We start from the raw sequence: 14,475 nt of genomic DNA, 5'->3' as shown, positions 1-14,475 counted from the left end.
CTATAGGCTAGGATATAGACTAGACTATAGACTAGACTATAGACTAGACTATAGACTAGACTATAGACTAGACTATAGACTAGACTATAGACTAGACTATAGACTAGACTATAGACTAGACTATAGACTAAACTATAGACCAGACTATAGACTAGACTATAGACTAGACTATAGACTAGACGATAGACTAGACCATAGACTAGACCATAGACTAGACTGTAGACTACACTATAGACTAGACTATGGATTAGAGTATAGATTAAAGAAAGACTATAGACTACACTATAGAGTAAACTAGACTAGACTATATATTAGACTTTAGACTACAAGACAAGACTATAGAGTAGAGTTTGGACTAGACTATAGAGTAGACTATATGCTAGAATATGGACTAGACTATATTCCAGATTATAGACTAGATCAGATTATAAACTAGATTTAAGACTGGACTTTAGACTAGCATCAATTATAAGTTGAACTATAACGACTAGGCTTTAGACTGGATTATCGATCTAAGTGAGAAAAACTGATGACATAGCTAGTCTGGTTTATAATCTAATAAGAATGCTAAATATATGTATATGTATATATTTGGGCCTACAACCAGAATTTTTATGTGTTACCTATGTGTTACCTAATCATGTTAAGAGCTCATTAGATTTACCCTTTTTTAGTACCTTTTTCCGATAAAAATTATTAGAAATGATCAAACTAAAGTCATATCTTCAAATCAGCCTATAGCCATGATAAAAGATCAGTCTATTTAAAGTTTTGAAACGATTAGGATAAAGTTATAGAAAATTTGAATATGGAAGAGTTCGAAAGTAGATGGAAGGAAAAACACTATTGTTAAAAGGTAACTATTGGCAATGTATTCTAAAAACTTCCTTTGTTTTTTTATTAAAATTTCTATAGTTTAATTAAAAATATGTTCCTTTAATCCTAATTTAATTTAAATTTAATTTCATGACAATTTTCTTTTACTCTTTTTCTTTAAATGTAAATAATCCAAAATAAATGCTACCTCATCGATTGAACAAGAAAAATATAAATAAAAAATTGTTAAAGAAAATTTTAATAAAAACAACAACAACAAAAATTCAAACAAAGTCATAAAAGAAAATCTTTTTGTTTAAAAAATGCAAAAATAAACCCCAACAACAAATAAAAAATAAATAAATAATAAAAGCAAACAACTAAATTGTGTTTTTGTTTTTTAAAAGTCTCTCTTATCTTTAAAAACAAAATAATAAAATTCCAAATAAATTAATTTAAAAAAAATAATAATTAAAGAAAGAAATCTATCAATTTTAAATACAAGCGCTACCTTAAAGAGAAATTAAAAAATTAAATACACAAAAAAAAAAATGAAAAATTATCAAGATTTTTCCAAAAAAAAAAAAAAAAATTCCAAATCAGGCAGCCACATAAACCAGACATTCAAACATACAAAAAACACTGCATAAAAAAACAGTTGCGTACAAAACTGTGTAATATAAACTTTTACGAATTTCATGCTTTTCAACTTTTTTTATAAATTTCTTTCAAAATAAAATGTATTAATCACATCTATTGCTCTCACTGCCAATGAGCCAACAGTTTTGAGTTTTTCATTACTCTAAATAAATATCGTCAAGACTATAGATCAGTCAGATAGTCTATAGTCAAGACTATAGATCAGTCTATAATAAAGACTATAGATCAGTCTATAGTCAAGACTATAGATTAGTCTATAGTCAAGACTATAGATCAGACTATAGTCAACACCATAGATCAGTCTATAGTCAAGACTATGGATCAGTCTATAGTCAAGACTATAGATCAGTCTATATTCACGACTATAAATCTATAGTCAAGACTATGGATCTATAGACAAGACTATAGATCAGTCTATAGTCAAGACTATAGATCAGTCTATAGTCAAGACTATAGATCAGTCTAGAGTCAAGACTATAGATCAGTCTATAGTCACTACTATAGATCAGTCTATAGTCACTACTATAGATCAGTCTATAGTCAAGACTATAGATCAGTCTATAGTCAAGACTATAGATCAATCTATAGTCAAAATTATAGATCAATATATAGTCAAGACTATAGATCAGTCTATAGTCAACACTATAGATCAGTCTATAGTCAAAACTATAGATCAATCTATAGTCAAGACTATATATCAGTCTATAGTCAAGACTATAGATCAGTCTATAGTCAAGACTATAGATCAGTCTATAGTCAAGACTATACATCAATCTATAGTCAAGATTATAGATCAGTCTATAGTCAAGACTATAAATCAGTCTATAGTCAAGACTATAGATCAGTCTATAGTCAAGACTATAGATCAGTCTATAGTCAAGACTATAGATTAGTCTATGGTCAAGACTATAGATCAGTCTATAGTCAAGATTATAGAACAGTCTATAGTCAAGACTATAGAACAGTCTATAGTTAAGACTATAGATCAGTCTATAGTCAAGACTATAGATCAGTCTATAGTCAAGACTATAGATCAGTCTATAGTCAAGACTATAGATCAGTCTATAATCAAGACTATAGATCAGTCTATAATCGAGACTATAGATTAGTCTATAGTCAAGACTATAGATTAGTCTATAGTCAAGACTATAGATTAGTCTATAGTCAAGACTATAGATTAGTCTATAGTCAAGACTATAGATTAGTCTATAGTCAAGACTATAGATCAGTCTATAGTCAAGACTATAGATCAATCTACAGTCAAGACTTCAGATCAGTCTATAGTCAAGACCATAAATCAATCTATAGTCAAGACTATAAATCAGTCTATAGTCAAGACTATAGATCAGTCTATAGTCAAGATTATAGATCAGTCTATGGTCAAGACTATAGATCAGTCTATAGTCAAGACTATATATAGTCTATAGTCAAGTCTATAGTCAAGACTATAGATCACTCTATAGTCATGACTATAGATCAGTCTATAATCAAGACTATAAATCAGTCTTTAGTCAAGACTATAGATCAGTCTATACTAAAAGACTACAAATCAGTCTATACTAAAAGGCTACAGATCAGTCTATACTAAAAGACTACAGATCAGTCTATAGTCAAGACTATAGATCAGTCTATAGTCAAGACTATAGATCAGTCTATAGTCAAGACTATAGATAAGTCTATAGTCAAGACTATAGATCAGTCTATAGACAAGACTATAGATCAGTCTATAGTCAAGACTATAGATCAGTCTATAGTCAAGACTATAGATCAGTCTATAGTCAAGACTATAGATCAGTCTATAGTCAAGACTATAGATCAGTCTATAGTCAAGATTATAGATCAGTCTATAGTCAAGACTATAAATCAGTCTATAGTCAAGACAATAGATCAGTCTATAGTCAAGACTATAGATCAGTCTATGGTCAAGACTATAGATCAGTCTATAGTCAAGACTATAGATCAGTCTATGGTCAAGACTATAGATCAGTCTATAGTCAATACTATAGATCAGTCTATAGTCAAGACTATAGATCAGTCTATAGTCAAGACTATAAATCATTCTATAGTCAAGACTATAGTTATTGTAATAACATTTTTCCATAATTTGCTAGGCTTTGTTTTACTTAACGTTTTCCGATCAAGATCAATAACATGAAATTAAACGAAAATCCATTTACAGTTTATCAAAAGTAAGTACAATGACGCACACTTTTTTAAAAATTAAATTAAACTAAATTAAAATAATTAATAAAAAAAACTGATCAAAAGCATTATAGTCAAGACTATAGATCAGTCTATAGTCAAGACTATAGATCAGTCTATAGTCAAGACTATAGATCAGTCTATAGTCAAGACTATAGATCAGTCTATAGTCAAGATTATAGATCAGTCTATAGTCAAGACTATAAATCAGTCTATAGTCAAGACAATAGATCAGTCTATAGTCAAGACTATAGATCAGTCTATGGTCAAGACTATAGATCAGTCTATAGTCAAGACTATAGATCAGTCTATGGTCAAGACTATAGATCAGTCTATAGTCAATACTATAGATCAGTCTATAGTCAAGACTATAGATCAGTCTATAGTCAAGACTATAAATCATTCTATAGTCAAGACTATAGTTATTGTAATAACATTTTTCCATAATTTGCTAGGCTTTGTTTTACTTAACGTTTTCCGATCAAGATCAATAACATGAAATTAAACGAAAATCCATTTACAGTTTATCAAAAGTAAGTACAATGACGCACACTTTTTTAAAAATTAAATTAAACTAAATTAAAATAATTAATAAAAAAAACTGATCAAAAGCATTTCTTTATATAAAATAAAAGCGGAAACTACAAAAAAAATCTATTAAACTAAACTATAGACAATTATTAAAAAAAATAATAAAAAAAATCTTTAACAATACGTAATTTTTCTTTTGCTACAAAAAATATAAATTAAAAATCGTAAATAATTTGAAATAAAAAAAAATCCAATATGAAAAAAATAATAAAATAGGTTACACTGCCACAAAAAGACATAAAAATAAAAATAAATGAAAATTATACGAAAAATAAAATTTTTGTTAAAAATCGATCAAATAAAATATTTAAAAAGAATATGGCTGCTAAAAAAAAACATAAACAAAAATATTAATTAAAAAATTAAGCTTTTTCTAAGAAATAAAAACAAACTAAATTATAAAACAAAAAATAACAGTAAACTTAAAAATAGGTTTTTTATTTTTGAACAAATAACCGCTACCTGATTGGATGTTCAAAAATGTTTGAAATAAATGTTTAAAAATAAAAAAAAAAATTATTAAAAAATAAAAAAGTACCGTAAAAAGAATAGCAATACAAAACCATAAAACAAATTATTAAATATTAAAAGAACAAAAAGAAAAAAAACACAAATAAAAAATAACTCTGTAGCCTGGTATGTCTTCAAATGTTGAAAAGGTAACTCTGGTCATATAATTCAAAATACAAATTCAAATAAAACACAAAACAAAAATAATGTTGAATTGTAAATAGAAATGTATAAAAATTTAAATTTAGTTTTTTTTCAGGAAATAAATTACAGTTTCAGAGGCATCAAAAATTTAAAACTGTTAAGTTGACAGTTACTATAAACTGATTTATGATATAGAAAAGACCATAGACTGATCTATAGTATAAAGTGATCTCCAGTGTAGATCAATAGTATAGACTGATCTATAGTTTAGACTAAAGACCAATCTATAGTATAGCCTACAGAGTGATCTATAGTATCGACTATAGAGTGATCTATAGTATAGACTATAGAGTGATCTATAGTATAGACTATAGGGTGATCTATTGTATAGACTATAGAGTGATTTATAGTATAGACTATAGAGTGATCTATAGTATAGACTATAGAGTGATCTATAGTATAGACTATAGAGTGATCTATAGTATAGACTATAGAGTGATCTATAATATAGACTATAGAGTGATCTATAGTATAGACTATAGAGTGATCTATAGCATAGACTATAGAGTGATCTATAGTATAGACTATAGAGAGATCTATAGTATAGACTATAGAGTGATCTATAGTATAGACTATAGAGTGATCTATAGTATAGACTATAGAGTGATCTATAGTATAGACTATAGAGTGATCTATAGTATAGACTATAGAGTGATCTATAGTATAGACTATAGAGTGATCTATAGTATAGACTATAGAGTGATCTATAGTATAGACTATAGAGTGATCTATAGTATAGACTATCGAGTGATCTGTAGTATAGACTATAGAGTGATCTATAGTAGAGACTATAGAGTGATCTATAGAATAGACTATAAAAATCCCTTGAAACTGTTAATATTTTATTTTCTGTTTCTCCCTTAACTTAATTTTACATTGTGTTTGTATGTGTATATCGGAAACAAATAATAAGTAATTTTTTTCAAAAACTATTTCTAAAATTGGTTTTTGAAACATAGAACTGATTACTAAGTAAAGGTAATATTTAATAAAAAAAAATTAATTTTTGTATAGAATGATAAGAGTTTTAGAAACTAATGTGAGTTATTTAAAAAAAGAAGAAAAAAATGGTATTTTTAGTAAACTGTTAGAAGTAGGAAATATTGTTTTTGTAATTACAAATACACAGTGTTCACTAAAAGTGAAAAAATGTAACCAATTTTGAATTCATAGAAGGAAAATTTAAAAATTGAAAAATATTTGTAAATGAATTTAATTTTTTTTAACAATCTTAAATTCTATAAAATTTATTAAATTTCCCTTTATAAAGAAAAATTCACTTTAAATTTCCCTGTAAGGGAAATTTTTATTTTCAACAAAATTTTGAAAATTTTACTGTCATTTTATAGTATTTATGAAATACTATCGACTTTGAAAGAAATTTTAGAAATTTCCCTTTATGAACTAGTTCTGTTCTAGTTCAATTCTAGTTCAGTTTTAGTTCAGTTCTAGTTCAGTTCTAGTTCAGTTCTAGTTCAGTTCTAGTTCAGTTCTAGTTCAGTTCTAGTTCAGTTCTAGTTCAGTTCTAGTTCAGTTCTAGTTCAGTTCTAGTTCAGTTCTAGTTCAGTTCTAGTTCAGTTCTAGTTCAGTTCTAGTTCAGTTCTAGTTCAGTTCTAGTTCAGTTCTAGTTCAGTTCTAGTTCAGTTCTAGTTCAGTTCTAGTTCAGTTCTAGTTCAGTTTTAGTTCAGTTCTAGTTCAGTTCCAGTTCAGTTCTAGTTCAGTTCTAGCTCAGTTCTAGTTCAGTTCTAGTTCTAGTTCAGTTCTAGTTCAGTTCTAGTTCAGTTCTATTTCAGTTCTAGTTCAGTACCAGTTCCAGTTCAGTTCTAGTTCTGTTCCAGTTCTTTTCTAGTTCTGTTCTAGTTCTGTTCTAGTTCTGTTCTAGTTCTGTTCTAGTTCTGTTCTAGTTCTGTTCTAGTTCTTTTCTAGTTCTTTTCTAGTTCTTTTCTAGTTCTGTTCTAGTTCTGTTCTAGTTCTGTTCTAGTTCTGTTCTAGTTCTGTTCTAGTTCTGTTCTAGTTCTGTTCTAGGTCAGTTCTAGTTCTGTTCTAGTTCTATTCTAGTTCTGTTATAGTTCTGTTGTAGTTCTGTTTTAGTTCTGTTTTTTTGTTTTTAGTGTAGTTTTGTTCTAGTTCTAGTTCTGTTCTAGTTCTAGTTCTGTTCTAGTTCTGTTCTAGTTCTGTTCTAGTTCTGTTCTAGTTCTGTTCTAGTTCTGTTCTAGTTCTGTTCTAGTTCTGTTCTAGTTCTGTTCTAGTTCTGTTCTAGTTCTTTTCTAGTTCTGTTCTAGTTCTGTTCTAGTTCTGTTCTAGTTCTGTACTAGTTCTGTTCTAGTTCTGTTCTAGTTCTGTTCTAGTTCTGTTCTAGTTCTGTTCTGGTTCTGCTCTAGTTCTGTTCTAGTTCTGTTCTAGTAGTGTTCTTTTTCTATTTAAGTTCTTTTCGGTTTGTAATTATCTGTTCTAGTTTTGTTCTGGTTCTAGTTCTCTTCTGGTTCTAGTTCTGTTCTGGTTCTAGTTCTGATCTAGTTCTGTTCTAGTTCTGTTCTAGTTCTGCTCTAGTTCTGTTCTAGTACTAGAGCAGTTCTATTTCTATTCTAGTTCTCTTCGGTTTGTAATTATCTGTAAACTATTTCCTAATTGTATATTTAGCCCATTACCTACAATCATCAGTTCAGCAATGCACCACCCAAAATCGATTACAATGCCTTTCCACATCATCAGTTCAGTAATCAACCTCCTAAGATGGATGCTATAGCTTCTATTATACAATATTGTCGTTCTAAAAACTATCCAGCTCCTCGTTTTAATGTTCTCAAAGACAAATTTTCACGTGGCACTTACTCATGTAGTGTACACATAAATGACATCATTTTCTCCACATATCCTCATGAATATGAGACTGAGTATTTAGCTAAAGAAGCCTGCGCTAAGCGAGCTTTGGAAAAGACTAAAATGCTAGAAAAGAAAAGACCCCTACCTACTTGTGCTTTAACAGATACTGAACTATTGGATAAACTTTATACCGAATTGTTAAATCATCCACATGGTATTTTTGCTAAAAATTTACCCGAAACATTTGAGACAACGTTCCAGCAACAATTGCCCGATAATTGGTGGGCCTTGGTGCAGACTTCTAGTTTATTTACTACTGAAACTAATTTGGGTAAAGTGATTATATTCGCCAACAAGGATGCTGATAAGGATACGTTGGCATTATGTACTGGTGAGACCACTAAGACTATACAAATCGATCCTATACGTTTACCGTGGTCCGATGAATATTGGAATGTTTTCATTACGCACTGTACCTCTACCGTAGAGGTTTGGGGACGCTTGTTTGGTCAGGAATATAATGTACGTTTTAGTGCTTTGGTTAATGATATTGAAGCTTATATGGCCACGAAGAAGGAACGTCCTGTATCTATAGCACGCAAAAATATCTATCTTGTACACATTAACGAATGCTGGCATCGTGTAAGAGTAGATGAATTGGATAAATCTAAGGGTAGTGCTTTGTGTTTCTTTATTGATTTCGGTGATGCCGACTGGTTGGCGGTCGATCAATTGCACATCTGTGAAACACATTTCCTAAGACTGCCGGCACAAGCAGTGCCTTTTTCATTGTATGGTTTGGAAGATTTCGAAGGCAATCCTTATGCACGCAAATGTTTAGATGATCTGCTACCCACCAAATCTTTGGTGGGTCGTATTTTCACTAAAGAATCAGAGTTCTATGATACCAACTCCAAGAGTCACGGTAAAATACAATTGGTGCTATTTGATACTTCCACCCAAGAGGATCTCAATCTTAATCATCAGCTATTGAACACCATCTGCAGTGAGACATTGGTACCGGAAATTAAACAAAGTACCGTAACCAATGTCATTATAACACATATTACCGATCAGGGTGATATTTATCTGCAAGTTAATAATGCTGAATTGAAATATGTGCAAGTAAGTAAAGAATAGGAAGAGTAATTGGAAAGGAAGATCATTTATTTTTCTTTTATTTATAGAAACTTTTGCAACAAATTGTTGAATCTAAATTCAATAGTGATCAACATAAAATCTCCTTTGAGGATTTAAAACGTTCCAATCTATTTTTAATTTGTGATGATGAAGATGCCACCAATATTAAATGGTATCGTGCTGCCTTAACCAACTCAAATATACAACCGGGCAGTGATAGTTATGAAATGTATTATGTGGACAATGGTCGCACTAAATTAACAAATTTATCGAAGATATTTTTATTGGATAGTTTAAGTATGGCTTTGAGTAAATTCCCAGCTCAAGCCATTAAGGTGAGACTGCATAATATACCCGATATAACGGCCAATATTGTGGGACGTATACGTGGTCTTTTACCCAGTGATTGTGAAGCTTTAGTGAGTAAAAACCAACCTCAGGAAAAAGTTATTCTTTAAAAACATCTCTCTCTCTCTTCTTTATAGGTAAGACTGTCTGTACCCGGTTCTACTCCTCCGTTGGTAACAATTTATACACGTTTGGAGGGACCTGGTACATTATGTACTATTAACGATGTGATACGTATAGAACATGAGCTAGAAGGGTGTGTATTACATTTTTAAAAAAAACACGTTCACTTTTATTCTTTTACCTTTTCCTTTCAGATGTTCTGATTTACTACAAGGTTGTGCTTTAGATGAAACTAATACTATTAACAAATCCAATCAAGATGTTGGCAAAAAACTTTCACACAGCACCAGTGGCTCTTCCCTAGCCTCACCCACTACACCCACATCTAATCCTTTCATCGATGTAACACGTGGTCTTACTTTAACTAAAATACCCGGATCACCACAAAAATCATCGGATCTTCCTAAATTGCAAAATTATGCAGCCATACCAAAAATTAATGAATACTTTGAAGTACGCATAACAATGTCAGCAAATCCTTCAAACTTTACGGTAAGTTTTACTTCACGTACATATTGCAAGTTTCTAATTGTTTTATTTTTGGAATATTTCCAGATACAACCCTATAAAGATTATCCCAATTTGAGGGGATTAATGAAAGAATTACAAGAATTTTGTGAAAATAGTGATGAATTTATACCAACTGATATGGTAGAAATTGGTGAGGCATATGCTGCCAAAAATCCCGATGGATTCTTTCATAGGTGAGTTAAGAACTAGAACAGAACTAGAACAGAACTAGAACTAGATCAGAACTAGAACAGAACTAGAACAGAACTAGAACAGAACTAGAACAGAACTAGAACAGAACTAGAACAGAACTAGAACATAACTAGAACAGAACTAGAACAGAACTAGAACAGAACTAGAACAGAACTAGAACAGAACTAGAACAGAACTAGAACAGAACTAGAACAGAACTAGAACAGAACTAAAACAGAACTAGAACTGAAATGGAACAGAACTAGAATAGAACAGAACTAGAATAGAACAGAACTGGAACAGAACTGGAACAGAACTGGAACAGAACTAGAACAGAACTAGAACAGAACTAGAACAGAACTAGAACAGAACTAGAACAGAACTAGAACAGAACTAGAACAGAACTAGAACAGAACTAGAACAGAACTAGAACAGAACTAAAACAGAACTAGAAGAGAACAGAACTGGAACAGAACAGATCCAGAACAGAACTAGAATAGAACTAGAACAGAACAGAACTAGAAAAGAACTAGAACAGAAATAGAACAAAACTGGAACAGAACTAAAACAGAACTAAAACAGAACTAGAACAGAACTTGAACAAAACTAGAATAAAATTAGGATTAAACTAAAAAAATAATTTTCTTTTTTCCTTTAATTACAGAGTTACTGTTGTTAAAAAATATGGCGATATGATGCATGTATCATTCTGCGATTTCGGCGATATAGCAACATTAGATAGCAGTCAATTAAAGACATTGCCTTTGAAATTCCGTCAATTACCCAAAATGGCTATACAAGCCAAGCTTTATGGTAAGTCTCGTTTCCTAAGTTTTCTATTATTTTATTTATTTTTTTTTTTATTAAAAATTATTACAAAAATATCAAACCTAAACAAAAAAATAGGCATTAAAGCTGTTAATGGTGACTGGACCTTAGATGATTGTTTATTTTTCCGTAAACTAACGGTGGGTAAAACTTTTGTATCGGTTATTAAAGATATAAAATACGATAAGGATTGTACACCGGCCACACCCATACTCGAACTGGAATTAATTGATGTTACCACTGATGATGATATTTTAATACATGAACTTTTACTCAATGAAAAACGTGCTATTAACGAATGAATAACATTTTGAACAAAATGAAAATCTCGTGTTTATAGGATGAGGACCTATAAATAATCGTTTAATTTTCTTTTAAACTTCTATAGAATGTGGGTAATTTAATAATTTTCATCATTAATTTCTTTTTTTTTTTTAGTTTTACATACGTGTTGATCACGTAAAATTATTATTATTATTATTATTTTTTTAACTATTTATATTACACAAACGAATTACTTATAGAAAAAAACATATAATATTTCATTATATTTAACGACATTTTCACATTCACATTCCGAAATTTGTTTAATTTAACGAACAGAAAAAAAAGTTACTTATTTCCTTAAACTCATTAACAAAAAAAGGAAAAACACAAATTCATCTTTAAGTGAAACTCATTAAAGCATTTTCCAAAGTTTTGTTGTCATTATTATTTTTTTTAATTCTCATTTTAAGCTTTTACTAGTAAATTTTAAGCTGACAGACAGACATTTCTAATCATTTCACTTTTGTTTTAAGTTTCTTTTCATTTTCTTTTTATAAACTAAACTTCGTTTTAGTTTGTTTCCTTCTCTCATTTCCTTCATCATTTTTATAATTGTAACGAAACAAAAAAATTAAAAAAAAAAATTCATTTAATAACTCAATTATTTTAATTTTCATACATAAATATGCGTGTGTATTTATTTGAATGCAAATAATTTTTTCTTCAAAATGAGAATTATAGACATGAATAGATTATTAATTACACAAATCAACTCTATTTATAATAATAAACAAAAAAACTTATAAATATGCGAAAATTATAAACAATTTAATGATATTATCAAAAAAAGCAAAAAAAAAACTATGCGTTTCTATTGTCTTTATAATTTTAAATCGCACAATTTTTTTTATTCGTAATGGTGTTTTAGTGCTATAAACAAAACTATATAATACAAATTTATTTGCTATTATTCTTTGTTCTCAATAATTGAGTTAATATATGTATATTAATTGCAAATAAATTTAGTAATAACCGCAACTAGATCTGAGTACACATCTAGAACGGAACTTGAATAGAACTGAAACTGGAACAAAACTGGAACTAGAATAGAACTGAAACTAGACATAAAAAGAACTTGAACAAAACTACAACAGAACTAGAACAGAATTAGAACAGAACTAGAACTGAACAAGAACTGAACTAGAACTGAAATAGAACTGCACTTGAACTGAACAAGAACTGAACTAGAATAGAACTAGAAAAGAGCTATAACAGAACTAAACAGAACTTGAACAGAACTTGATTAGAACTACAACAGAACTAGAACAGAATTTGAACAAAACTAGAACAGAACTAGAAAGAACTAGAATAGAACAAAAAAATAATTAAAACAGAACAAGAAAATAACTAGAACAGAACCACAACAGATGTAAACAGAACCAGAGAACTAGAACAAGTAGATCAGTACTAGAACAGATGTAAACAGAACTAGAACAGAATTAGAACAGAACTAGAGCTAGAACATAACTAGAACAGAACTAGAACAGAACTAGAACAGAACTAGAACAGAACTAGAACAGAACTAGAACAGAACTAGAACAGAACTAGAACAGAACTAGAACAGAACTAGAACAGAACTAGAACAGAACTAGAACAGAACTAGAACAGAACTAGAACAGAACAAGAACAGAATTAGAACAGAACTAGAACAGGACTAGAAGAGAACAGAACTAGAACAAGAACAGAATAAGAACAGAACAAGAACAGAACTAGAACAGAACTAGAACAGAACCAGAACATAACCAGAACATAACTAGAACAGAACTAGAACAGAAATAGAACAGAACTAGAACAGAACTAATACTAAACTAGAACAGAACTAGAATAGAACTAAAAACAGAACTGGAACAGATCTAGAACAAAACTAGAACAGAACTAAAACAGAGATATAACAGAACTAGAACAGAACTAAACAGAACTTGAACAGAACTAGATTAGAACTACAACGGAACTAGAACAAAACTAGAACAGAACTAAAAAACTGGAACAGAACTTGAACAGAACTAGAACAGAACTAGGACAGAACTGGAAGATAACTAAAACATAGCTAGAACTAGAACTAAACAAGAACTTAATTAGAACTGTACTAGAACTCAACTAGAAATGTACTAGAACTGAACTAGAGCACAATTAGAACTGAACTTGGACTAAACTAGAACTGAAGTAGGACTGAACTAGAACTAAATTAGAATTGAACTAGAACTCAAATAGAACACAACTAGAACTGAATTAGGACTAAACTAGAGCTGGACTAGAACTAAAGAAGAAACAGAACTAGAACAGAACTAGAACAGAACTAAAACATAACTAGAAAAGAACTAGAACAGAACTAGAATAGAACTAGAACAGAACTAGAACAGAACTAGAACAGAACTAGAACAGAACTATAACAGAGCTAGAACAATACAAGAACAGAACTAGAACAGAACTAGAACAGAACTTGAACAGAACTAGAACAGAACTAGAGCAGAACTAGAACAGAACTAGAACAGAATTAGAACAGAACTAGAACAGAACTAGAACAGAATTAGAACAGAATTAGAACAGAACTGGAAGAGAGCTAGAACAGAACTAGAACAGAACTAGAATAGAACTAGAACAGAACTAGAACAGAACTATAACAGAACTAGAACAGAACTAGAACAATACAAGAACAGAACTAGAACAGAACTAGAACAGAACTAGAACAGAACTTGAACAGAACTTGAACAGAACTAGAACAGAACTAGGACAGAACTAGAACAGAACTAGAACAGAACTAGAACAGAACTAGAACAGAACTAAAACAGAACTAGAACAGAATTAGAACAGAACTGGAAGAGAACTAGAACAGAACTAATACAGAACTAGAAAAGAACTAGAACAGTACTAGAAAAGAACTAGAACTGAACTAGAACTGAACTAGAACTGAACTAGAACAGAACTAGAACAGAACTAGAACAGAACTAGAACAGAACTAGAACAGAACTAGAACAGAACTAGAACAGAACTAGAACAGAACTAGAACAGAACTAGAACAGAACTAGAACAGAACTAGAACAGAACTAGAACAGAATTAGAACAGAACTGGAAGAGAACTAGAACAGAACTAATACAGAACTAGAAAAGAACTAGAACAGAACTAGAACAGAACTAGAACAGAACTAGAACAGAACTAGAACAGAACTAGAACAGAACTAAAACAGAACTAGAACAGAACTA

At 30.2% G+C, this 14,475-nt stretch overlaps 2 protein-coding genes across 6 annotated transcripts in view; both read left to right on the top strand.

Moving 5' to 3' along the window:
• LOC111677271 (homeobox protein 5-like) overlaps positions 1 to 14,475 on the top strand; it is a 162,808-nt gene that overhangs the window by 130,283 nt on the left and 18,050 nt on the right. The gene's annotated exons all lie outside the window — the stretch shown is intronic.
• On the top strand, positions 7,603 to 12,050 carry LOC111686113 (tudor domain-containing protein 7). The gene is made up of 7 exons (XM_023448416.2): positions 7,603 to 8,931; positions 8,994 to 9,365; positions 9,432 to 9,550; positions 9,612 to 9,909; positions 9,973 to 10,121; positions 10,784 to 10,932; positions 11,026 to 12,050. Exons 1-7 carry the CDS (start codon positions 7,717 to 7,719, stop codon positions 11,247 to 11,249), a joined length of 2,526 nt encoding a protein of 841 aa, XP_023304184.2. The 5' UTR covers positions 7,603 to 7,716; the 3' UTR covers positions 11,250 to 12,050.

Source organism: Lucilia cuprina, chromosome 6, assembly GCF_022045245.1.
Source record: "Lucilia cuprina isolate Lc7/37 chromosome 6, ASM2204524v1, whole genome shotgun sequence".
Lineage (NCBI taxonomy): Eukaryota > Metazoa > Arthropoda > Insecta > Diptera > Calliphoridae > Lucilia > Lucilia cuprina.
The sequence above is the reverse complement of the archived record's forward strand: the minus strand, read 5'-3'. Positions and strand labels throughout refer to the sequence as shown.